This window comes from Pogoniulus pusillus, chromosome 8 (genome assembly GCF_015220805.1).
Source record: "Pogoniulus pusillus isolate bPogPus1 chromosome 8, bPogPus1.pri, whole genome shotgun sequence".
Taxonomy (NCBI): Eukaryota; Metazoa; Chordata; class Aves; order Piciformes; family Lybiidae; genus Pogoniulus; species Pogoniulus pusillus.
The window spans coordinates 18,616,894-18,643,139 of NC_087271.1; the positions used below are offsets into that span (position 1 = coordinate 18,616,894).

A 26,246-nucleotide genomic window follows, 5' to 3' on the forward strand; every position below is an offset into this window, starting at 1 on the left:
TCAAGTTAAGACTCATTGTGGCCCTGGGCAGTCTGATCTAGTTGGAAGTGTCCCTGCTGACTGCAGTGGGAGTTGGACAGGATGACCTTTGAGGGTTCCTTCCAACCCAGTGCAACTTGTGAATCTCTAAAGAAATTGTTCCTCATGTCCAACCTAAGCCAAACCTTTCAGTGAAGAGTTTTTCCCCAATGTCCATCCTAAACCTCTCTCAGTGCAGCCTGAGGCCTTTTCCTCTTCTCCTCTCACCTGTCACTTGGGCCTAATTCCAATATCACCTAGTTCCACCCCCCTGCCATGGCCAGGAACACCTTCCACTAGCGCAGGTTGCTCAGTATTCCAAAATGAATTCCCTTTATACCACTCCAAAGAATGACAGTTGTATTTCAAAGTGCTTTGTTATTCCCTGTGGAAATAGAAATCTGGCAGATTTTTTACCTTTGCAGAAACATTAAACCATTAACTCAACCATTAACCAGGGCTTTGGTTTATTTCTAAAGAATTGTGTATGAATCAATTCTCTTCTTGCAGCTGCAGGTTGGGGGTTAAACCTTTTTTTCATACCCCAGAAAACCACAACCCACCATAATTATTTCATATATTTGAAAACATATTCTGAGGCTTGGAAATCTAACCAGAGAAAACTGAAGTCTGTTTTAAATTAGCTTGTGTTCATTCAAAGAGTTTAATTTTCATAAGTATTAATCACTTCCTAACTTTGCATTCATGCAAAGAGTTTATTTATGATCTGAATAACTGTTAATCAGTTAAGTAACTCTTTGCACTCATTCAAGAGTTTATCATGTTTAATAACAGTCATTTATTAAGTCTTTGCACCCATTCAGACTTTATTTAGCATCTTCATAACTATTATTCAGTGATTAAATCTTTGCATTCGTTCAGAGTTTATCATTCAAGAACTATTAATGATTTATTAACTCTGCATTCCAAGAGTTTGTAGTCTTAATAACTATTAATCATTCATTAAGTCTTTACATTCATTCAGAGTTTATAATTTTGATAACTTCATCAGTTATTAACTCTTTGCATCCATCCAAAGAATTTATTTGTAATCTTCATAACTATCAATCATTTATTAGCTCTTTGCATTCATTCAAAGTTTCCAATCTTCATAACTATTAATCATTTATTAGCTTCTTGCATTCATTCAAAGAGTTTCCAATCTTCATAACTATTAATCATTTATTTGCATTCATTCAGAGTTTATTATTTTAATAATAATCAGTTATTAACTGATCATTATTAATCAGTTATTAACTCTTTGCATTCACTCAGTTTACAATCTTAATAACTATTTGCTGCTGACCTTTTGCATTCATTCAAAGAGATTATTTAGTCTTAATAACTGCTAACTGGTTAATTACTGATCAGTTAATAACTGCTAATCACTTAGGTCTTTGCAGTTTGAGAATTTCAATCAGTGAAATTAATTCTGATTAGTTAATTCTACTCAGTTAAGTCTTTGCAGCTTATATTTTTAATAGTTTATTAAATCTCTGCATTCATTCCAAGAGTTTATTTATATTTTTAATACCTGTTAATCATCTCTGAAGTCTGTTGCTGTGGCACAACATGAATCTAGAAGGTTAAAGGTCTCTCTTTTCACCCCTTCAGGCCTTGTATGAACTGGTGAAGTGCAATTTTGATACAGAAGAATCCTTACGAAGGCTGAGGTTTAACGTGAAAGCAGCCAGAGGTGAGCCTTGCACTGAAAAGTGAAGCTGAAATTGTTGAATTCTCGTTTTATTTGTTGCAGAGGTTTGGGGTTTGCTAGCAGCAGGCTGGAAAGTGTCAGTAGGGCTTGGCTGTGTGTAAGCCATCAACATCAGTGCCCATTTATCTTCAGTGAATCTTCTCTTGTTCTGTGAGAAAGTAAGATTAACAGATGTGGCATAAACAGGTACACACTCAAAGACAGCATGGAAATCATCTTCCTGTCAGCACAGCTTGGTATTGATATCTGTGACCTCAGCAACAGACTGGAATCACTTCTGAACCTGCATTTCTTGGGGCTTTTCAGTCATCAAAGTTAATGGAAGAGACATGGAATATGAAATGAAATCTTTCAGAACCGAGTCCAACCATGATCTCACTCTGCCAAGGATGGTGCTGAACCGTGTCCCTCAGCACATCTCTGCCTCGTTGAAACCCCTCCAGGAGTGGGGGTAACAACCACATCTCTGGGCAGTCTGTTCCAGCATTTGAGAACTCTTTCAAGGAAGAATTTTTCTTCTCGTATCCAACCTAAACCTTCCCTGGTGTAACTTGAGGCCATTTGCTTTTGTTCTGTCACTTGTTCCTAGGGAGAAGAGAGCAACCCCCACCTGTCTCCAGCCTCCTTTCAGGGAGTTGCAGAGACAGAAAGTCTCCCCTCAGCCTTCGTTTCTTCAAACTGAACAACTCCAGCTCCCTCAGCTGCTCCTCACCAGCCCTGTTCTCCAGACCCTTCACCAGCTTTGTTGCCCTTCTCTGGACCTGCACCAGCACCTCAGTGTCCTTAAAGTGAGGAGCACAAAACTGAACCCAGTATTCAAAGTCTGGCCTTGCCAGTGCCCAGTACAGAGGCACAATCACTGCCCTGGTGCTGCTGGCCACACTATTGCTGATCCAGGCCAGGATACTGGTGGCCTTGGCCACCTGGGCACACACTGCCTCATCTTCACCTGCTGTTGATCAGCACCTCCAGATCTTTCTCTCCTGGGCTGGTTCCAGCCACTCTGCCCCAAGCATCTAACCTTTTTATTTCACCCAGTGTACCACTAAAAAGTCTCTGCTCTTCAAGATGCTTTTGGAGCTTTAAATTTGGTTGGATATTGATCTTTATACTCAAAGGGCCAAGAAGCTTAGAGAGAACACAAGGTACTTTGCTTCCACATTGATCTGGTAGATCTGCTTTCAAACCTGTGGCTTCTCCAGAGATTACAGTGCAAATCACTAGACAAGAGTGGTCACACAGAAAATACTAGTTTGTTGCCCCACTGTTTTAATCCTTATTTATTCCTGACCTTAAGAATAAATAAGGCCAAATTACATCAAGTTCTTAAAAGTGGAGCTGGAGCTAGGTTTGTTCTGGCTTCAGTGGGACCAAGACATCCCCACAGTTCCTTACTCCATCTGACAAGGAAAAACAGTCTGTCATTGCTGGCTCCTACCAGCACTAAGGAGGATCTCATTTTTTCTCCCCATCTTTTTCCACATACCAGCCATCAGTTTTAGTCCACAGCATGAACTGCTTCATGCTGTGTCCTGGCTTGGAGGACACCTGCTTCCTGTGGTTCTAGAGACAGATTGATGAGAGCAAGTGTCTGTGTCCTTTTTTCTCTTCCTGATGCCTTCTTATTTCCCCACATGGCAGGGCAGAGTTAGAGTTCATTTATAACAGTCATAGAATGTCAGCATGGTGGGGTCGGAAGGGACCTCTGGATATCATCCTATCCAAACCCCCTGGTAAAACAGCTTGCCCAGGATCTCGATGGCCAGCTGGGTTTGGAAGCTCTCCACACAAGGAAGCTGCCCCTCTCTGGGCATCCTGCTCCAGGGCTCCAGCACCCTCACACCAAAGAAATTCCTCCTGATGTTCATATGGAACCTCCTGGGTTCCTCTTTGTGCCCATTCGGCTTTGTTCTGTCACTGGGCACGACTGACAAGAGTCTGGCCCCATCTCTCATTGAGGATTGGCCACATCCTGTCTCAGGCTGCTCTTCTGCAGGCTCAGCAGTCCCAAGACTCTCAGCCTTTCCTCCTCAGAGATGATTCAGGCCCTTCAACGTCTTTGTAGCCTCCACTGGACTATCTCCAGCAGCTTCCTGTCTCTTTTGATCTGGGGAGCCCGGAACCGGACCCAATACTCCAAGTGTGTGTTCTCTAGGGCAGGGTAGAGGGGCAGGAAAACCTCCCTTGACCTGTTGGCCATGCTCTGTTCCATGCACCCCAGGATGTCATTGGCCTTCTTGACTACAAGGGCTGGCTCATTGTGAGCTTGTTCTTCACCAGCACTCCCAGATCCTTCTCCTTGGAGCTGCTTTCCAGCAGGTCACTCCTCACCTGCACTGCCTTGGGGTTGCTCCTGCCCAGGTGCAGGCCTTTGTACTTGCGCTTGCTTAACTTCATGATGTTCAGCTCTTTCCATCCATCCATCCATCCTCTGCTACCAGCAGCTACTGAAGGCAGCCAAATATGCCACTGACTCACTGCAAGGGAGAATTTTCACTTTTGGACTGATCAGTGACATTTCTGGGGGCGGCTTTCCTTCAGTCAGTGGGTGATGTAAGAAACCCAGACACCAGCTATGTTTTCTGTTGCTTAATGTTGTCTCTCATGACTTTTAATTAAGTATTTCCTTTCTTCCACTTCCTTGCTACAGAAGAATTGTCTGTTTGGACAGAAGAAGAGTGTAGGAACTTTGAACAAGGGCTGAAGGTCTATGGCAAGGATTTCCATGTGATTCAGGCAAATAAGGTAATTACTTCTGCCTCTCTTTTTTAAAGCAATATAATTGTAAATCATAGCATGAATGGTTTGGATTGGAAGGGATCTTCAAGATCATCTAGTTCCAAACCCCCTGCCATAGGCAAAGACACCTTCCACTAGACCAGATTGCTCAAGGCCTCATGCAGCCTGGCCCTGAGGAGGCCAGGAGGTGAAAAATTCTTATCCTTGGCTTCTTTCACAAATTCCTGTAATTACTTCTGATTTTTTCTACCATGTCCAGATCCACAGATTGCATTGGCTTGGAAGGGACATTTGAAGGTCACCTTGTCCAACCTCCCCGCAGTGACACCTCCAGCTAGATCAGGCTACCCAGAGCCATGTCAAGTCTGATCTTGAATGGCTGCAGGGATGGGACTTCAGCCATAACCCTGGGCACCCTCTTCCAGCTTTTCACCACCCTCATTGTGCAGAACTTCCTCCTGATGTCCAACCTAAATCTCCCCTGCTCCAATATCAAACCATTGCCCCTCATCCTGTCACTACAAGCCCGTCTAAACAGTCCCTCCCCAGACTTCCTGTAGGTCCCTTCAAGTGTTGAAATGTAGCTAGAAGTAGGTTGACATCTCAAAGTCCAGAAGCCTCTGTAGCTGTGCTTGCACCAGCTCAAGATGTCTTCAGTGTCCTTAAAAACCACCTTCAAACTTTGCATTTCTGTTTCTTCTCTGACATTCTCAGCCAACGGTTTCCACTCTTTCCCCAGTCCTATAAAGCAGCACTAACTTGGAATTTCACACCTTTTGATGGAAATGGTGGCTTTTTTGCCTGGAGTGTTGTTTGCACTGCTGAGGATGTGCACGCCCCCTCTCTGCCAGGTACGGACGCGGTCGGTGGGGGAGTGTGTGGCCTTCTACTACATGTGGAAGAAATCCGAGCGCTACGACTTCTTCGCGCAGCAGACTCGCTTCGGCAAGAAGAAGTACAACCTTCATCCCGGAGTCACGTAAGAGCTGCAGCACTTCTTCCTGCTCTTACAGCCTGGGGACTGCATTGCAGCCCTTGTAACTCCTCCTTTCAGCCTGGCCTGGGGGTGGGGTTCAGCCTTTCTTTTCGCCTTCACATACCTGTGCGCAATCCTGTGTTCTCAGCTCAGATCCAGCCAAGTGAGCCGACACAGATGCACGGGCTGCATCAGGTTGGAAGGGGCCCTCCAAGGTCATCTTGGCCAACCTCTTTCCAGTCATCAGGGGCACCTCCAACTAGACCAGGCTGCCCATGGTCACATCAAGTTTGACCTTGAATTTCTGAAGGGTGGGGCCTCAACCATGTCCCTGGGCAGCCGGTTCTGGTATTTCACCACCCTCATGCAGAACTTCCTCCTGATGTCATAGAATCAACCAGGTTGGAAGAGACTTCCAAGCTCATCCACTCCAACCTATCACTCACCTCTGTCCAGTCAACTAGACCATGGCACTAAGTGCCTCATCCAGGCTTTTTTTGAACACGTTCAGGGACCTAAATCTCCCCTGCTGCAGTTTCAAACCATTGCCCCTAGTCCTATCACCACAGGCCCTTCTAAACAGTCCCTCCCAGCATTCCTGTTGGTGCCCTTCAGGGCTGTTTTGAGATCTCCCTGGAGCCTTCTTTTCTCCAAACTGAACAACCCAAACTCTCAGGCTGTCCCCTTAGGGGAGGTTCTCCGGCCCTCTGACCATCTTTGTGGCCTCATCTGGACCCTCTCCAGCAGTTCAGTGTCCTCCTTGTGTGGTGACTCCAGAGATGGATGCAGTATTCCAGGTGGAGCCTCAGAAGAGCAGAGCAGAGGGGCACACAGACTCCTCTCCCTTGGTCCTAAAGCTGTTACCTTTGCAGGAGAAGGTCTCTGCATTGCCAGCGGTGAGTGGCTCGCGCTTGCAGCACGTGCAGGGAGCAGAGGTAGTGCTGAGCTTGCTCTTCTTGTTGTCTAGAGATTACATGGACCGTCTGCTGGACGAAAGTGAAAGTGCTGCCTCCAGCAGAGCTCCGTCCCCACCTCCAACAGCCTCCAACAGCAGCACCAGCCAGTCGGAAAGGGAAGACAGCACCACCAGCAGCAGCAATCAGAACGGTGAGTCCCTGCCTCTCCCTCCTCAACAGTCACCAATTCAGCACTGCTAATGAGCCCAAGGAGCCCACCACCCCAACTGGAGTAGTAAAGATCTCCCAAGGCATCAGCAGTGATGCAGCTTTTAAACAAGAGGGTTGTGGTTAGCCAGGGGGCACATCATGAAGGTGAATCTCCACCAGAATCTTCCTTTTCCAGGTCATTTATCTGGTCTTGTCTTCTCCAGGCTAGTGTAGATGTGCTAACTGTGTGAGGAGTACCAAACAGCTTGGGACACTGAGATGGGGAAACGCAGTGAGGTGGGAAATAATTGAGGTTGGGAACAACTGAGATAGAGGAAACAAGCAGGATGGGAGGACTCAGTGGGATGGGAACAACTGGGATGGGGAGCTACTGGAATGGGAAACTATTGAAATGGGAACTGGGCTATTGTGTAGCTTCTGTAGTGCTCGTGTCAGGAACACTGGGGAAGTTAGTAATGGGAGAAGAGCCAGGACTTGCCTGCTGCTGAAGGAAGAAAACCTCCAAAGCAAGGAACAGCAGTTCTGAGGGATCTGGAGTGAGAGTGGTAGCAAGTGGAAGGAGCCTGGGGCCTGAATGTGGTTACAAAATTCAAGTGGGAGGAGCTCCAGAAACTGCCCTGCTGAGGACAGTCCACCTGGAAGTTGTGCAGGTGTGGGGTTCCAGGACATTTTTGGCTGCTGCTGCTTTTCAGGGCTTCCATAAAGTCCATCGTGGTAGGGCTGTCATTTGTATGACACACAGTGAGGACACCAAGAGCAATGCTGGCTTTGTTTTGGTTGAGTAGGACTCAAACTCCTGCTCATTGAGCTGTCACAGGTTGTTCTGTCCTTGGTTCTGTCCCTGACATGATGTCTCTGTGACTCAGGGGTGTCTGCCAACGGGCCAGGGGAGATGCCAAATAAAGATGAAGCAAAAATGGAAGGGTTGCACGTCAATGGACCTAGCAGTGGCAAGAAAACACCTCACACAGATCTGGACACCAATGGGTATGAGACTGAAAGCCTTGGCACTGACCCGAAACTTGCTCATCCAGCTTCGAGGAATGAAAACAACGCGGAAGAGAAAAATGAGAGACCTCTGAAAAGAAGAAGAATTAACAGCAACGGGAAGGAGAGTCCAGGTTCTTCAGAGTTCTTCCAAGAAGCAAACTCCCACGGGAAGTTTGAAGAACTAGAAACTTTGGATGACTGAATTCCAAGCAGCTGATTTTTATTCCCTGGTGTAAATGTTGGGGTGTCTGAAATTTTCAGGGTTGATGGGTTACCTTACCAAAACCAAACCAAATCCAGTTCCATAAAACCAACCTGCCCAGATACATAGAGATAGATATGTATAGATTTCATTTTTTCCTCCCCCCCACCTCATACCCTCTAGTTGGCTCTGAAAAATCTGAATATTTGGTGGTTTTCAGTGCTGAAAAAGCAGTAGGAGGGGAAAAAAAAAAAACAAACCACAAAACTGCATTTCTCAGACAGGAACTCTCCAGGCTCTTAAAAATAATTTGAGAAACAAATATTTTGAGCAAGAAAACCCCCAAAAAAATCCTCCCAGGTGAAGTAAGTTAAAACCCCACTTTTTTTTGGTTTGGCTTTTTTCAGGCCTTGTACAAACCAATGTGAAGTGAACAAAGCAATGTGAAGTGAACAATGTGAACAAGGGAACAAACCAATCCTATTTGTAGCAGGGCAGCTGGAGCAAGCGTTGCGAGGAGTGGAACAAACCAAACGCAGGATGCCACAACACCCATCAGAACAGGCAGAGTGAGAGGCAAAAGTGTCACCTCCCCCCCACCCCCAACCCTCTTATCATTACTTAAGGAACCCTTCTGAATCCTGAAAGTTATGAGCACAACTATTTTTATATATATATATATATATATATAAGTTTAAAAACAGCAAAAAAAAGGTAACTAAAATAAACCAGGTCAGGTTTGTCTATGTAAAATTGTTGACATCAATGATGTCTTTTTTTTTCCCATATTCTTTATCTGGGCTAAAGAAATACATTCTGTATTTTTCCAGATTTCTTTGTAAGCCTTTGGAAGATTTTTTTTCCCCCTTTCTTTTTTTTTTTTTTTTCCTTTCTTTTCTTTTTCTTTTTAAACTTCAAAATTGTCTTGAAACTGAACTTGTCCTTTCTTAAAGAAACAAAACGCTTGTATAATTTTCTTAACTTGTACAGTTGGTAAACTTTTATGAGAGAGTTGATATCTGGAGTTTAATGTCAGCTTCCTTTTATTTTGCTGAAGTCTTTTCTAAGGAAAAAAAAAAGCCACCAAAAAAAAAAAAACCCTAAACACCACCACCTCCTTCTCCCCACCACTACAACCCCTCCAACCAAACCATCTGACTGAAAAATTGCTTATTAGGCACCAACATCTTCTGAAAGCAGTCAACAATTGACATCAGGACTGGTTAGAAAGTGGGTTTTGCTTTTGTGAAGGTGGTTTAGTATTTATCCATGCTTTCTGGGCAAATAGTGATGCTGAAGAAGACAAACGTAAGCAGGATGCTTGCCTTGCACTGATTTATTTTCTCTCTTGCTTTTTTATTTTTAGGCTTCATTTTTTAGGTTGAGCCCAGCTAAATTTAAGCTCAGCCCACGTCCTTTTGAGTTGGGGCTTGTTTTGCTAAAGATCAGGGTGGTGGATTAGCCACTGAGTTATTGTTGCTCTGTCAGCTCCTACCTTTCACCAAAGGCAGAAAAGAAGGAGGCAGATGAGGCTGGCTGTAGCAGCTGGGGACCTGGTGCATGATGTTAGATGCCTGAAAGCTGGCTAAGTTTGAATGGAGGATGTATGGAAAAAAGTGGAAGATGCCTGGAAATTAGTGGAGAATGCCTGAGAACTAATGGGAAATGGCAGAGGGTGTCTGGAGCTAGGGGATAATGTCTGGAAGCTGTTGGAGGGTGTCTGAAAACTAATGGGAATAGCAGAGGGTGTCTGGAGCTAGGGCAAAATGTCTGGAAACAAGCAGAGGGTGTCTGAGAACTAATGGGAAATAGCAGAGGGTGTCTGGAGCTAGTGGGAAATGTTTGGAAAGGAGCAGAGGGTGTCTGAGAACTAATGGGAAATAGCAGAGGGTGTCTGGAGCTAGGGCAAAATGTCTGGAAACGAGTGGAGGATGTCTGAGAACTAATGGGAAATAGCAGAGGGTATCTGGAGCTAGTGGGAAATGTCTGGAAGCTGTTGGAGGGTGTCTGAAAACTAATGAGAAATAGCAGAGGGTGTCTGGAGTTAGGGCAAAATGTCTGGAAATGAGTGGAGGGTGTCTGGAAGCTGTTGGAGGGTGCCTGGAAACTAGTGCAGGGTGTTTGGAAGCTGTTGGAGGGTGTCTGGAACTAGTGGGAAATGTCTAGAAATGAGCAGAGGGTGTCTGGAAGCTAGTGGAGGGTGTCTGGAACTAGTGGGAAGTGTCTGGAAACGAGTGGAGGGTGTCTGGAAGCTGTTGGAGGGTGTCTGGAACTAGTGGGAAATGTCTAGAAATGAGCAGAGGGTGTCTGGAAGCTAGTGGAGGGTGTCTGGAACTAGTGGGAAGTGTCCGGAAACGAGTGGAGGGTGTCTGGAAGCTGTTGGAGGGTGTCTGGAAGCTAGTGGACCTTAGATGGCTTGAGTTATTTCAGTGGCAGCCAAACCATCACCCAGGCTTGGTGCAGCCGATTCAGATGCCTACATCTTTGTGCCTAGAGGTCTCCATGTCTAAGTGCCCAAGTCAAAGAGGTTTTAAGATCAAAAGTGCAGGAAATGCAAATTCTTTATCAGGAAGTGTGGAGGGGTGATGCTCACCATCCCATCAGCCTCATCTGGAAGTTGAAGCAGGGTGTTTCATCCATGAAATAGCTTTTTAACAGCGGTGTTTTACTTTGGTTTGATTTCAGTCACAAGTAACCTTCTACTTAGATGAAAAATAGGACAGAAATTGTTCATTTGTGTAATTTCTTAGCTTAGCTGCTTGTCCTGTGGCTCATGGGAGGGCTGCTGAGTCTCTGATGGATTATTTTATGAGTTTGACAGTTCTAGTTTTACAGTCCACCCTATGCTTTGAAATTAATGTCTCCACCTGAAAAAAAAACCCAACCAACTGCTTAAGAGTTTGGTTTTGTTTTCCTTTTCAACTACCTGCACTTGGACTTTGGATCATGGACTCACAGAATGGTTTTGGCTGGAAAAGACCTTTGTAATCAAGTTCAACCAACAAGCCAAATACTCTGGCTCCAGCTGGCTCCCTTGCCATGAGGAGTCACTGGAGGAGTCTCTTAACCTGCTGGTCCCAGGAATGAAGAAATTCTTTACAGTGAGGGTGGTGAGACACTGGCACAGGTTGCCCAGGGAGGATGTAGATGCCCCCTCCCTGGAGGTATTCAAGGCCAAGTTGGATGAGGCCTTGAGCAACCTGGGCCTAGTGGGAGGTGTCCAGGCCCGTGGCAGGGAGGTTGGAAGTAGATGAGCTTTAAGGTCCCTTCCAATCCAAACCATTCTATGAGTCTGTGAACGCTGTGAGTGATCCCTCCTGCTGGTCCAGCTGATGGGTAGGAGCTAGCTACCAGTGGAGAGGCCTATCAGTGAAGTCTGATAATGAACCACCTGCAGTAATTGATTGATTGATTGTTTTAGTAGGAAGTTGCTGTTGACAAGCTGGTTTATTAACCCAAATGACCACAGCTGATGGTTCCAGGCTGAGTAAGAATCTTTCCCTACTACAGTCCTACTTCCAACTTGATGCTTTTCTTTATTTTTGGAGGTTGAACGTCATTCCCCAAACCTTGCAGGAACCTAAGTGAATTGTCTCAGGCTTGTGTGTGAAATTCAGCACTGTGTAAATCTGCAGGAACATTGCTTTGGGTTTTATTTTTGGCCTTTGCTTTTTTTCTTGGTGACACTTAGAAGAGACCTTGACATTCCATAACCCAACAACTACTTAACCCTCAGCTAGACCTTCAAACCTTATTTAATTCTCATTTAGTTTTCTTGCTGTTTCACACAACACTTTGGGGGTCTTGTTCTTCTACTATCACTTGAGAAGTCATTGCACTACTAAAGCTATTTTAAAAGCCTACAGTTTAACTTTGGTGTTGTTTTCAAAGCCTTCAGCACAGGTTTGAAGGTGTTTCCACCCTGTGCTGAGAAGAACACAAACTACTCACACACTGACACTTGGGTCTGGTCTTTTTTTTTGTCATTTCCAAGCACTGTCCTGGTGTGGGGGTTCTGAATTTCTGGATTCATGAAGTGCTTGAAGACTTCAGAAGAGAGAATCCAGTTCCACAGAGTGAGGAACTCCCCCTTGGGCTTTCTAAAGGGTTAAATGTGATGCAGAATAAACCCCAAACCCTGACCACACAGAAAATGTACAGATTAGTTTTATACCTTTTTTTCCACACATAGTAATTTTGCACTGTTAGTAACTCCTGTCTCTTACCCCCTCCACCCCTATCCCTTCCCTGTCTGCAATGCTGAAAACAAAAAAAGCTTATTAAAATATTTTTGTAAACATTTCTGGCTGCAGAAAAACCATTCCTGAGTTTTCTTTGCTCAAAACAGAGAGGGGAAGAGGAGGCAAAGAAAAGAAAGGGGGAGAGTGAGTTTGGGGCAGCTGGGGGGGAGGGAGGGGAGTTTGCCATGGGTTACAACTGAATGGTTGTTACTTACCAGATTGGTTGGGTGGGAAGGGACCTTTAAAGGTCCACCCAGTCCAAGCCCCTGCAGTCAGCAGGGACAGCTACAAATACAACAGGCTGCTCAGAGACCCGAACAACCTGACCTGCAGTGGTTCCAGGGATGGGACAGCTACCACCTCTCTGGGCAGCCTGAGCCAGGCTCTCACCACCCTCAGTGTCAAACCATCACCACTTGTCCTGTTACAGCAGGCCCTGTCTGTTCCCAGCTTTCTGATCTCTCCCTTTTAAGCACTGAAATGCCACCAGGTGGTCTCCTTGGAGCCTGCCCCAGGTTGGAGATCCCCAACTCTCTCAGCCTGGCCTCATGGCAGAGAACTTCCAGCCCTCCCATTATTGCTGTGGCCTCCTCTGGTCCCACTCCTACAGGTGCCTATCTTGTGTCTTTCCAAACCAAAGGCTAAGAACCAGCGCTGTGGCTCAGGCAGGAAGTGCAGCAGGGTCCCACTCCAGCACAAAGCCCAGTGCTGACCAGGGACTGCTGGGAGCTGCAGATCCTGCTCTGTCCCCACGCTGACAATGCCAGCTCCCCGGGGGTATTGTGTTAGTCGAGTAGGCTCTGGCTCAGCAGTGACTTTACACATCCTTAGAGCACCAGCAGGGACGGCTGAAGACCTTGTGGGCACCTGCCCACCCTGGTTCATCTTCAGCCACTGTCAAACACCACCCCCAGGTCTTTCTCCGCTGGGCAGTTCCCAGTCACTGTGCCCCAAGCCTGAGGCCTTCATGGGGTTGTTGTGACCCAAGTGCAGCACTCAGCAGTTGGCATTGTTGAAATTCATCCCACTGGATCCATATCCAGCCTGGTCAGGCTCTGTAGAAGCCTCCCTGCCCTCCAGCAGATCAACACTGGCTTCCAGTTTAGTGTCATCTGCAAACCAAGGCTGCCTCAATCTCCTCATTAACAAAGATATCAAAGAGAAGCAGCCCCAGTGCTGAGCCAGCACTTAAGTGTCCTTGTAGTGAAGCCATGCTCCAGGCCCAGCAGCTCCACCATCTCCAGGTGATTCCTGTGGCTCTAGGGGGTCTCGAGGCCCAGCTCTTGGCAGAGGTGAGAACAGAAGAGGTAGGAGGAGGGAAGTTCAAGACGAGGTAGGAGGAGGGAAGTTCATTGGTTTTATTTGAAGCCAGTAGAAAAATACATCATAGGCACATGAAATTCTTCTTGCTGTCATCACTGGCTGCCACCCAAAGCCTGCCATACATTCAAGTAGAAAAGGTCACCCCTTGGAATCACTAAAATGGTCATTTTTTTTCCTCTGTAAATAGATTCTATATAGAAAAGATTTCAGTTGGTTAATAGCATTAAAAAATACTGCTGTAGGAGCTCTCTTGGCCTTCCCACTGTCTGCACACCACCATCCAGACCCCAGCACTGGGCTGGGCCCACTTACAAACAAGCTTTAAAAACAGTTCACTGTTTGGACTGAAAAAACAAAACCAAAACAAGTCCCCAGAGGTACAAATCTACCCAGCAGATTCAGAGAAACACCCAAACTGGCCAAACTTTGGGCAGGGAGTCACCAGCCTGGCTGCAAACACCAAAGCACCTCACAAACTGTCCTGTGGCAGGAGCCTGGCTGAGGAGCCGGTAGGGGTGGTGATAACAGGCATGGAAGGGGTTGTGGGAGCCTGGGAGAGGGGTGGGATCTGCCAGCTCCAGCACAATCCAGTTGTTGGGAACCAGCACTGGGAGCTGTAACTTCAGCTGGAGCTGAGGTGGGAGTAGCTCAAGGTCCTCTGCACTGCAGCCGGCAGAAAAACAACTCTGCTGCTGGTTGCTGAGTGAGGTTGGACTGGAATTTAGGATGCTGGAAATGATAAGGGCATCATTTTGCTCCCAATTCTGCACTTGGAGAGGGGAGCCCCACAGAAGGGCTGCTCCAGGAGCCAACTCGACCTTGGTGCTGCAATGACCACACCAATTCTCTCCAGCATCCCTTTGCTCCTAAAAGAGAACTCCACGGGAGGGAAGACCTCAGCTCCAGCGTGCAGAACCCCAACTCCAGCATAGAGCCCTCCAGCTCCAGCACACTCGGCCTGAATGACTCCAGGGGTGGGATTTCTGGAGCAGGGGCTGGCAGATCTGCTCCACACCTCTGTCAGCACCGTTACAGCAATTCTCCATCACACAGAAAAACACCAAAGGTGAAGCTCCACACTAAGTGCAGCTTCTCCCAGAACAAGGTCCCTTGGTAGCAAATATCCTCCATAAACATGGACTGGGTTGGAAAGGCCCTTCAAGATCATCCAGTTCCAACCCCTTGCCATGGGCAGGCAGACCTCCCACCAGCCCAGGCTTCAGCAGAAGGTGCCATGCTGGCCACAGAAGCTGGTTTTCCTGGTTACCAAGAGCATACAAAACACTCCACACATACATGAGCTTTACCAAACTGTGAGAGGTTTTAACCCAAACTTAGAAACAATTCTTGTTAACCCAAAAGGAGGCAGCTAGAAAGAAGTGTTGTGTAAAATAACCTTTAAAAAAGAAATAGAAACCACTTAACACTGCCCAAAGGAGTAAAAAAATCCCATTTTCTTAATGGGTCATGAGCTGAAGAAGACTGAGGACATCCAAAAACATCATCTGCAGGACGTGGCTTGGCTGAGGGTGCTGGTGCTGCAGTGTGGGCACACACAGAGCTGTGGGGACAAGTGGCAGCAACCCACAGAGCCACCCACCCCAGCAGTTCCCCCAGACAAGCCAATTCAAGTTCCCAGGATGGGTGGGAAGGAGGTTGGAGGGGCAGCTGTGGCAGCTGAGCAAAGAGATGGGACAAGGTCCTGCAGACCCCACACTACTCCCTGTTGGATGCAAAGAGTGCCTGCACTAGGGCCAGCCCCAGCACAGCCAGGGCCCAGCACAGCCAACAGCATTCCCCAATCCACCCCGGGATGGTTTGAGAGAGGCTGTGACCCTGCCAAGCAGGGGTAGAACCTTCATGGTGGGAACAGCCCTGAGTGTTGTAAAAGCAACCTCAGGCTGGGAAGGGGTGGGGGAATGTTTACAGGGCTCTTAGAAGGGTAAAGCCAGCTTGAACAGTGGGTTAACAGAGCAGAAAGGACCCCCAAACCAACCAGAAGTTGAAGTTCTGGGAGTATTGTGCATTCAACAAGGAGGTTTTGACCAAACCTGAATTGTTGCAGTCGGAGAAGACCTCCAAGATCAAGTTCAGCTTTGCAGAAGGGGCTCTGCTCGGGACACACCAGCACTCCCCATGCCTGGGCTGCAATAGTGCAGCTCCCCTCTGCTCCACTGCCAGGAGTCATACCCACCACCATGGTCTCACCTTCCTGCAGCAGCAGCATATGCTCAAGAGACCAGGCTGGGAGACACACGGAGCAGAGCCAGCCCCAACACCCATCCACGGCTGCAGATGCAGCCAAGGATGGCACAGCCAGAAGCACAGACTGAACTGGGTTGGAAGAGACCTTGCAGACCATCTCATTCCAACCCTTGCCATGGGCAAGGGCACCTTCTACTAGACCAGACTGCTCCAAGCCACATCCACCCTGGCTTGGAACAGATCAAGGCTTAGAGCCTCCACAGCCCTCCACCATTCCAACGTGGACACACCACCGGTGGCCAAATCTCAGCTTGATTAGAAATCCCTTAATTGCTCACCATCAGACCTAATCAGAGGTCTTCTTCCCTGTGCAGTCAGTCACTGTCCCAATCATCTGTCAAGGCAGCAATCACAATTGTGCAAATCAAGAGCATCAACAGTACTCCGTGGCAGGACACCTCTGATTCTTGCCCACCTTCTGCCCATGGATCAGCTGAACAGAAATGGGTTGCTTCCAAGAAAAACCCACCCAAAGAAAGGGGCTTCTCCGTGGTCACACTGAGCTCTTGCCTTTAATATCCATCTTGATGCCAGCCTCAGACTGCTTGTTGAGTTGCTCCTCCGTGAAGGTGATGTAGGAATACACCAGGCTTCCAGCAATACTGCACAAGAGGGGTGGCAGTGAGACTGGCACAGCTCACATCAGGGCCAGACAACTTCCCACTTCCTCCCACGCTCCACAACAGAAACTCCCACCTGTAACCCCCAGCCCAATGGGTTGGGTTGGAAGGGAGCTTTGAGATCATCCAGTGCCATGGGCAGGGACACCTCCCAGTAGACCAAGCTTCTCAAGGCCCCATCCAACCTGGCTTTCAACACCAGGCTTGGAGCCTCCACAACTTCTCTGGGCAACCTGTTCCAGAGCCTCACCGCCCTCACAGTAAACAACTCCTTCCCAATGTCCAATCTACACCTCCTCTGCTCTAGTTTCAAACCACTGCTTCCTTGTCCTACCACCACAGGCCCTCCCCAGCTTTCCTGTAGCCCCTTCAGTTACTGAAAGGCTGCTCTAAGGTTTTCCTGGAGCCTTCTCTTCTCCAGGCTCAACAACCCCAACTCTCTCAGCCTGGCCTCCCAGCAGAGCCCTTCCAGCCCCCACCCCCGCACTGTTGTGGCCTCCTCTGGCCCTGCTCCCACAGATCCCTGTCTCTGCTGTGCTGAGGACTCTAGAGCTGGTCCCAGCACTGCAGGGGGTGGGGGTCTCATCACAGCAGAGCGGGAGAATTCCCTCCCTTGACCTGCTGGATTATACACCAGCTTTAGCTGCCTTTTCCATCAGCACCTTCATGAGTTACAGAGAGCTGCTACCCTGGGCAGCCATAAACACCTGCTGCCAAAAAGTGGCAATCCTGGATGTGCCAACAGCTAACCATGTGCTGCAGGCATCAGACTGCAGGAAAGTTCTGTTTTCCTCCTAAAATCAGATGATTTGTTTAGTTTGTCTTGCTTGGCCTAGTGCTGGACCTGCTCCACCGCTGGAGGGATCCTGCTGAAGACTTTCCATAGCACAAACACATTCCAGAGCAGAAAGCCTCTTCTGAAAGCTCTGCTAAAGTACCAGCTGAAACAATCCAACCTCTCCCCACTTATTTTGCTACTTTAATTACAGCTCAGGTTGAACAAAGCTCTGAGCACTCTTGAGTTCTCCTGGCTTTCAAACAACCCAAGCATGTCCTCAAGCTGTTCATCCTGGGCTACAAAAGGTGGCTCAGCACCACACCAGCCCTTCTGCTGAGGCACAAATGCCAAACCCAGGAGGTTATTTTCAGCAGAGGCAGCCAAAGCATTGCAGTTTCACAGCAATTTTGACTTCTGAATCGAATCAAGACTGCCAAGACCCAAATGCTCTTACCTGATATTTAGACCAATGAAGTTTGTCCATGTAAAAATATAGTCTCCTCCAAAAAACATCCCAATATAGGTTATTAAAATATTCTGCAAAGGAAGAAGAGTTGAGGAGCACAAAGTTCTGCACAGCTCTAGAGAAGTGCTACCAGTAATGAGATGGAAATGGCAAACCCCAGGTGCAGACAGTGTGGAACTGGGAGGGGAGAGCAACACTGGGCTCAAAATGGGCAGTTTTAGAGCTGCTGAGAAGTGCTCCTGGATGAGGCTTTGGTTGCCCCTTCAACTCCAGATGAGCCTTGGCCACTGAACCCCAGAGTAACACCCAGGTGGACCTACTTTTGCAGTGGGGTTATTGAGGTAACCTAGAATCACAGAACTGGTTGGTTGGAAGAGAACTTTAAGATCGAGTCCAACCTTCAATCCAGCACCACCACAGCCATTAAACCACAGCCCACAGTGCCATGGCCACACATTGCTTAAGCAGCTCCAGTGATGGTGGCTCCAGCACCTCCCTGGGCAGCCTGTTCCAGTGCCTGACCTCTCCAGAGCATGGTGGCTGTTTCTGGGCTGTCTGCCGCAGTTGCAGGTGCACAGACTGCACCAGGCTGGAAAGGACCCTTCAAAGGTCACCTTGTCCAACCACCCTGCAGTGAGCAGGGACACTTCTAACTAGATCAGGTCATGCTATGCACCATGCACAGAGAGCATCTCTCAACTCCCCAAACAGCAACAAGAAAAAGCTGTAATAACAAAGAGTCCCCCTGAGATTGTCCTCCCTTCCATGTACCACACAGCTGAAGCCTCAGAGCTTCTGTCCTGCCCAGCCCATGCCCATGTAGAGCAGACACAAATACAGAGCTGGGGGCAACACGGTGCTGGAGCAGTATAAAGTAGGTGCTGGGAGGTTGTTGGTAGAGACACAGGCCCTAGGGATGGTTAAAAGACATTTGGATGAGGAGTTCAGGGACATGGCCGAACACTTGTGCACAGGGGAGGCACTGAGTTATGGCTGGACTCAATGGTTTTAAGGTCTTTTCCAACCAGGAATTCAACGTGTCTACAGCTTCTACTGGAATAACCCCTGCAGGCAGCAGCAGCCTGCCCACACCCCCAGACAGGCACAGAACGACCTAGGAGACACAGAGAGGTGCAAGCCATGGTGCCAAGCATGCCCCTACAAGTGTCCCCCGCACCAGCAGCCCTGGGAAGAAGCTGAGGAACCACTTACCTTAATGCAGCCAACTATTGTAGTTGTAAGAGCAGAATTATACTGAGTGCAAAGAACAGTGGAGTACATCAAAATAAACCTGGGGAGGAAGAGGAGACAGCAGACTGCAGAACACAGCATAGGCAAAGCCATTCACTGCTGACTTTCTTCTCTAGAGCTCTACCCATACCACCCCTTTCTTGGCTAAACCTGCCCTGAGGAAGGGTAGGAAATCACTTCCAACCTGCCACAGCTCCCAGGAGTGCTGTCCGTGCTGGGCATAAAGATTTCACCTTGGGAGTTTTAACCCAGACCTGCTCCAGCCACCAAAATCTCTCAATTGCTTTGGCTGGAAGAGTCCTCAAAGATCATGGTCCAGCTGCTAACCCACAGGGCAGGGTGCCAGGTGCCAGCTCACCACTAAGCCCTCAGCACCACAGCTCCATGGCTTTGAAACCCCTGCAGGGATGGCGACTCCCCCACTGCCCTGGGCAGCCTGGGACAGGCCTTGGCAACTCTCAAGGGGAAGAAATTGCTCCTCATGTTCAACCTAAACCTCCACTGGGGCAACTTGAGGCTCTTTCCTCTTCTCCTATCACTTGTTCCTAGGGAGGAGAGAACAACCCCCACCTGGTTCCAGCCTCCTCTCAGGGAGCTGTAGAGAGCAACAAGGTCTTCCCTCAGCCTCCTCTAGACTGAACACCCCCAGCTCCCTCAGCTTCTCCTCACCAGCCCTGTTCTCCAGACCCTTCCCCACCTTTGGTGCCCTTCTCTGGATCTGCTCTGCTGGCGTGGCCTCACCAGTGCTGAGTGCAGGGGGATGATCCCTGCTCTGGTCCTGCTGAGGACACCTCCCCTGCACGCACCCTTTGGCCCTCAGAGGAGGGCAGCCCCCACCGCAGCAGCACGGATCCTTACCCCATCACACACGACAGTGTGAACTGCAGGATGAAGAGCATGTCTGCCCAGCCCTGGTACTCCACTGCCTGCAAGAAACACACCCAGCTCTGACAAAAGGGCAGAAGAAAAGGAGGGGAGAGGGAGGCAGGAAGACAGAAGAAAGTAAGGGGAGAGAAGAGAGGAAGAGGGCACAGCAAGTCACTGCAACACAGGAGATGGTTCTGGGGCATCTCCCACCTTTCTGAACAACGTGGGCCAGAGTCTCACCACCTTCAGCATGAAGAATGTCCTCCTCCTCCCTGGTCTAAATCTCTCTCTTTCAGTTGAAAACCATCATTACTTCTCCTCGTTACTCTGGCTCTTGTTAATGAACTGCAAGGTTTAACCCAGCCACCCACCCACGGTTGGTTGGAGGCTTTCCAAGGTGACCTCCCACTCTTCCCAGCATGGCCCCCCCAAGAATGCAGCCCCAGAAGCTGTCCCCACAGGAGCCACGTTCAGCAGCACGTCCTCACAAGAGGCTTTTTCATCGAGCTGCACATGTGGAGTTTCCTGGCAGCAGCCCCAACACAGCTCATCTTTGTCTGCTGCCTGCTGCCAGGAGCTGGGCTGAGCAGAAAGAAGTTTATTCACGGGGGGGGGGGAGCCAAAAAAACACCAAAACCCAGCCCAGCAGTTCCTCCAGAGGTTGAACAGAAGCTGCACACAGCAGCACAGAGCCACGTTCTGCTCCTGTCCACCAGCTCCTGCTTCTGAATGAGAGCTTTGTCCCTAAACACATCTCATGGAGATGTCCTTCAGCAAGGGCACCATCTGAGCCACCTTCACCCTCTGCACCCATCCCTCCTCACTAATCACAGCTCATTGTCTTAGCGAATGATTAGTGGGGGTCACCATCAGGGCATTAGTTTCTTAAATGAGGAAAAGAGCCACCAGGGTTGGGCATGGCTTGATGGGAGGGGACAGGAATGGCTGCAGGGACACCACAACATCTTCAGCCTTCAGCATTTGCTTTCCCTGCCCATAAAGAGGGACACCTGCTCACGCTGGGCTGGAAGTCAGTGTGATGGTAATAAACAGCCATACTGAGAAGCAGCAGCAGTGGGAAGTGGTGGCAGTAGGAGCAATAATTACAGTATCCAACAGACAACACTTGCTGAAGGGTTGGGTAGAGTAGATCCTCATGAAGGGCAAGTTTAGGGCCCTGCACCTGGGGATCAGTAACTCCCTGCAGCAGTACAGGTGAGGAGTGACATGCTGGAAAGCAGCTCCATGAAGGAGGAGCTGGGAGTGATGAAGGACAACAAGTTCACCACTGTGCCCTCGCAGCCAGGCAGGGCAATGGTCTTGTGAGGCATGAGGATGGGGCCAGACTCTCCTCAGTGGTGCCCAGTGACAAGACAAGGGGCAAAGGGCACAAACTGGAACCCAGGAGGTTCCACCTGAACAGGAGGAGAAACTTGTTTGTTGTGAGGGTGCTGGAGTCCTGGAGCAGGCTGCCTAGAGAGGCTGTAGAGAGCTCTGGAGAGCTTCCAAAACCCACCTGGCCATTGTGATCCTGGGCAAGGGGGACTGGATTGGATGACCTGCAGAGGTCCCTTCCAGCCACCATGCTGGGATGCACTTCATGTGAACCAGACCATGCCCTGATGGGGCAGCATGCAGACACTGTCCCTCAAAGCAGTTCCACACAGTAGCTGCCTCAGCAAGTGGGAAGGACAAAAATAAGTTTGAAGAAACTCTTTTCTTCTAAAAATACTCAACTTTTGGGTATAAATGAGATGGCCTCACTTTCTGCACTTCCCCTTTCCTCAGGTCTTGCAGAAGTGCTTGAATGGAGCAACTCCACAGATTTCAAGGCCAGCATAAGACCTACAGTTGACTCCTTGCTGACGTGGTTTTGAGGCGGTCTTCCACCTCGCTTTGTCCTCATCTCCTTCCTCACAGCTTCACATTTTCACAGAATCACAGAAACATGCAGCTTGGCAGAGCCCCTCAGGACCACCAAGTCCAACCTAGAACCTTACTCTACAAAATTCACCTTCAACCATAGCCCTGAGCACCACATCCAAACCAGCCTTAAACACATCCAGGGTGGGTGACTCCACCACCTCCCTGGGCAGCTCATTCCACTCCCTGAACACTCTCTCCATGAAAAACCTTTTCCTAATGTCCAATCTAAACCTCCCCAGCCCCAGGTTGAGGCCATTCCCCCTTGTTCTGTCTCCAGTGAGCTGTGAGAAGAGACCAGCAGCAGCCTCTCCACAATGTCCCTTCAGGTAGTTGTAGACAGCAATGAGGTCTCCCCTCAGCCTCCTCTTCCTCACACTAACCATCCCCAGCTCCAAAGCTGAACACAACACTCAAGGTGTGGCCTCACCAGAGCTGAGTCCAAGGGGACAATCACCTCCCTGCTCCTGCTGGCTACATCATTTTTAATCCTAGCCAGGATGCCACTGGCTTTCTTGGCCGCCTGCGCACACTGCTGGCTCCTATGCAGCCGCCCGGGCACGCTGCTGGTTCCTATGCAGCCGCCCGGGCACGCTGCTGGCTCCTATGCCAGCCGCCCGGGCACGCTGCTGGCTCCTATGCAGCCACCTGCGCACGCTGCTGGCTCCTATGCAGCCGCCTGGGCACGCTGCTGGCTCCTATGCAGCCGCCCGGGCACGCTACTGGCTCCTATTCAGCCGCCCAGGCACACTGCTGGCTCCTATTCAGCCGCCCGGGCACACTGCTGGCTCCTATGCAGCCGCCTACACACACTGCTGGCTCCTATGCAGCCTCCCGGGCACGCTGCTGGCTCCTATGCAGCCGCCCGGGCACGCTGCTGGCTCCTATGCAGCCGCCCGGGCACGCTGCTGGCTCCTATGCAGCCGCCCGGGCACGCTGCTGGCTCCTATGCAGCCACCTGGGCACACTGCTGGCTCCTGTGCAGCCGCCCGGGCACACTGCTGGCTCCTATGCAGCCGCCCGGGCACGCTGCTGGCTCCTATGCAGCCGCCTACACACACTGCTGGCTCCTATGCAGCCGCCCGGGCACACTGCTGGCTCCTGTGCAGCCGCCTACACACACTGCTGGCTCCTATGCAGCCGCCCGGGCACACTGCTGGCTCCTGTGCAGCCGCCCGGGCACACTGCTGGCTCCTGTGCAGCCGCCCGCGCACACTGCTGGCTCCTGTGCAGCCGCCCGGGCACACTGCTGGCTCCTGTGCAGCCGCCTGCGCATGCTGCTGGCTCCTATGCAGCCGCCTGGGCACGCTGCTGGCTCCTATGCAGCCGCCTGCGCATGCTGCTGGCTCCTGTGCAGCCGCCTGCGCACGTTGCTGGCTCCTGTGCAGCCGCCTGCGCACGCTGCTGGCTCCTGTGCAGCCGCCTGGGCACACTGCTGGCTCCTATGCAGCCGCCCGGGCATGCTGCTGGCTCCTGTGCAGCCGCCTGCGCACACTGCTGGCTCCTATGCAGCCACCCGGGCACACTGCTGGCTCCTGTGCAGCCGCCCGGGCACACTGCTGGCTCCTATGCAGCCGCCCGGGCACACTGCTGGCTCCTATGCAGCCGCCCGGGCACACTGCTGGCTCCTATGCAGCCACCTGCGCATGCTGCTGGCTCCTATGCAGCCGCCCGGGCACACTGCTGGCTCCTATGCAGCCGCCCGGGCACACTGCTGGCTCCTATGCAGCCGCCCGGGCACACTGCTGGCTCCTGTGCAGCCGCCCGGGCACACTGCTGGCTCCTGTGCAGCCGCCCGGGCACACTGCTGGCTCCTGTGCAGCCGCCTGGGCACACTGCTGGCTCCTGTGCAGCCGCCTGGGCATGCTGCTGGCTCCTGTGCAGCTGCCCGGGCACACTGCTGGCTCCTATGCAGCTCCTGTCTATTACAACCCCCAGGTCCCTTTCTGCCAGGCAGCTCTCCAGCCACACTGCCCCAAGCCTGTAGTGTTGCTCGGGGCCAGGTCGAGCTATAGAAGAATGCATTACAACGAAGACCAAAATGTTCTGAGCAACCCATTTTGCCCAGAAGACCTCACCCCAGCGAAGACCCTGGGTTGTGGGGCAGGATTCCTACCTTCTGCGCATCTCCGGTGAAGTAGGCAATGGTCAGGGTGGGCAGGAGCATGAACAGTGCATTGTAGTACAGCAGCCCATACTTTCCCAGCTCCTAGGGACAAGAAACAGCTGGAGGGGTGAGCTGGCTCCAAGCAGGGACACAAAAACTTTGTCTGGCTGCTGAAGGCTGGGGCTGGTGAGCTTGAGTGAGGTGGGATACTCAGAAGGGCTGGAGGGTGCGAGGTTGGAGAATCACAGAGTGGTTTTGGTTGGAAGAGACCCTCCAGCCCACGGAGTCCAGTCGCTGACCCACCACGAGCCAGGTCACCACCGAGCCATGGTCCTCAGCACCACATCTCCATGGCTTCGAGACTCCTCCAGGGATGGGCAATCCACCACTGCCCTGAGCAGCCTGGGCCAGGCCTCGGCAGCCCTCAAGGGGAAGAAATTTTTCTTTATGCCCAACCTAAACCTACCCTGGGGCCACTTGAGGCCATTTCCTCTTATCCGGTTGCCTGTTCCTTGAGAGAAGACATCAACTGCCCCCTCACTACAACCTGGGAAAGGAGCTTTCATCATGGCCACCACCAACCAAATCACCATTCCCCTTTTGTCACAGAGGACTGTGGCTGTGACTGGCACTGAGACATGGCTCCGGCTGGTGCCACCTGGCAACGTTGCCACGCCAGCATTGCCAAGCCCTGGGGACAGAAGATTTTGGCTGAGCCTCACCACTCCGCCCTGTCAGATGCAAGTGGCTGTCAGACTAAGTTCAACGTGAAGGCTGAAGGTCAAAGCCTACCTTTGAATCCAGCTTCTGTTTCACGTAGGCACCGTTTGCAGCCGTTAAGGCATCGTTAATCAGGATAAAAATATATCCCTCCAGGTCGAATGCCAAGTCAGCACTGGGCAGGGGGAAACAAAAAAATCCACACCTTAAGGTTTGAAGCTGTGGAGGAAAAAAAACAAACCTCCCCAAATCGAGGTATGATGCCCAGCAAGATCCCTTCCACCTTCTGCTCAGCCAGCGAGCTGTCAGGAAATGTTAATCACGGGAGGAGGAGCTGGGATTTGGGTCACTGAAACATATTTTTTCCTACTGGAGGGGATGCCTGAGGGTAGGGAAAAAAACCTCCAACCAAGACACAAGTCAGCATATCGTGTTCTGTCTTCCTGGGATGTGCCATGGGGCTCAAGTCTCTTTGGTGGGACCCTTCGAGGATGTGGCAGAGGGGAGAGCGAAGCAGGAGCTCACCTAGCAGCTATGAAGGCGCCGATGATCATGGCAAATACTGTCATCTGAATGCTCCAGGAAAACTTCTTCCTGAGGAGAGAGAGGGGCAGAAGACAGCATGAACACAAGGACACAGAGCTGCTGGCCTGAGTCCAGAGGAGAGGCCATGAAGATGCTCAGAGGGCTGCAGCAGCTCTGCTCTGAGGACAGGCTGAGGGAGTTGGGGCTCTGCAGCCTGTACGAGAGAAGGCTTTGAGGAGACCTTGGAGTGGCCTTCCAGTAACTGAAGGGGACTACAGGAGGGCTGGGGAGGGACTATTAACAAGGTCTTGTAATGACAGGATGAGAAGGAATGGGTTTGAACTGGCAGAGGGGAGATTGAAACTGGATGTTAGGAAGAAGTTGTTTGCAGTGAGGGTGGTGAGACACTGGCACAGGTTGCCCAGGGAGGTTGTGGAGCACAGAATCACAGAATGTGATCTTTGATCACATTCTGTGATTCTGTGCTCCACAGCCTCCCTGGGGGTGTTCAGGACCAGGCTGGATGAGGCCTTGAGCGACCTGTTCTAGCGAGAGGTATCCCTGCCCATGGCAGGGTGGTTTGATCCGGATGGGCTTTGAGGTCCCTTCCAACCTAAACCACTCTCTGATTGTTTGGTCACCCAACTCCTCACTGAGGCATTGCAAGCACCCTAAAGAAGAGCATGGAGTTTTTCCTCCCTGTTTATGGAGTGCCACAGTTCTGCTTGTTGCAGAGAAGGGTCCAGCTGGGCACTGGGTGCTTGGCTCCCCATGGGGACCAGCCTGGCTACACAGGGATGGTTCCAAAGAGAGAGATGATATTGGCTCAAAGCAAGGGGATAGTCTGGGGCCTCTGGAGGTGCCCAGGAAAAGGAGAGCCATAAACAAGGACACAAAGCCCTCCACTTGGGTGGAGAGGAATCTCACATAGGCCAGCAACAGCAAGTGTAGGGTCCTGCAGCTGGGAAGGAAGAAGTCCCTGCAGCACTACAAGCAGCTTTGTGGAGAAAGAGCTGGGAGTGCTGAAGGACAACTTCACCATCAGCCAGAAATGTGTGTTTGTGGTCAATGGTCTGTAGGGCATGAAGGAGAATGTGGGCAGTAGGTCAAGGAAGATTCTCCTCCCACTCTGCTCTGCCCTGGTGAGGCCACAGCTGGAGTCTTGGGTCCAGTTCTGGGTTCCCAGGTCAAGAGAGACAGTGGAACTACTGCAGAGAGTCCAGTGGAGGCCCCAAAGATGCTAAGGGGCCTGGAGCAGCTCTGTGAGGAGGAAAGGCTGAGAGCCCTGGGGCTGTTGAGCCTGAGGAAGAGCAGCCCCAGAGGCGATCTGAGCAATGCTCAGCAAGAGATAAAGCACCTGTGGGGAGCAAGACACCAGGGCCAGACTCTTCTCA

The 26,246-nt window shown here is 50.4% G+C and overlaps 2 protein-coding genes across 11 annotated transcripts in view; one reads left to right on the forward strand and one right to left on the reverse strand.

Annotated features, from left to right (window-relative positions):
• The window catches only part of MIER1 (MIER1 transcriptional regulator), a 49,982-nt gene extending 37,916 nt beyond the window's left edge, over positions 1-12,066 (forward strand). For 6 of the 8 annotated variants that reach the window (XM_064147464.1, XM_064147467.1, XM_064147465.1 and 3 more), the window contains 5 exons: positions 1,633-1,714; positions 4,383-4,477; positions 5,323-5,450; positions 6,415-6,554; positions 7,441-12,066. In XM_064147464.1, coding sequence (XP_064003534.1) covers positions 1,633-1,714; positions 4,383-4,477; positions 5,323-5,450; positions 6,415-6,554; positions 7,441-7,766 — 771 coding nt within the window. In that variant the 3' untranslated portion in view covers positions 7,767-12,066. The remainder of the gene's footprint in view (positions 1-1,632; positions 1,715-4,382; positions 4,478-5,322; positions 5,451-6,414; positions 6,555-7,440) is intronic. The other 2 variants (XR_010303070.1, XR_010303071.1) reach the window with 2 other exon arrangements.
• The window catches only part of SLC35D1 (solute carrier family 35 member D1), a 31,786-nt gene that overhangs the window by 2,633 nt on the left and 2,907 nt on the right, over positions 1-26,246 (reverse strand). Inside the window, exons 6-12 of one of the 3 annotated variants that reach the window (XM_064147470.1) lie at positions 24,853-24,921; positions 24,400-24,502; positions 23,617-23,709; positions 19,569-19,636; positions 18,672-18,750; positions 17,448-17,530; positions 16,065-16,197 (exon numbers count right to left, since the gene is read on the reverse strand). In XM_064147470.1, the coding sequence (XP_064003540.1) occupies positions 16,089-16,197; positions 17,448-17,530; positions 18,672-18,750; positions 19,569-19,636; positions 23,617-23,709; positions 24,400-24,502; positions 24,853-24,921 (604 nt within the window). In that variant the 3' untranslated portion in view covers positions 16,065-16,088. Of the gene's footprint in view, positions 1-15,514; positions 16,198-17,447; positions 17,531-18,671; positions 18,751-19,568; positions 19,658-23,616; positions 23,710-24,399; positions 24,503-24,852; positions 24,922-26,246 lie in introns of those variants that run through there. The other 2 variants (XM_064147469.1, XM_064147471.1) reach the window with 2 other exon arrangements.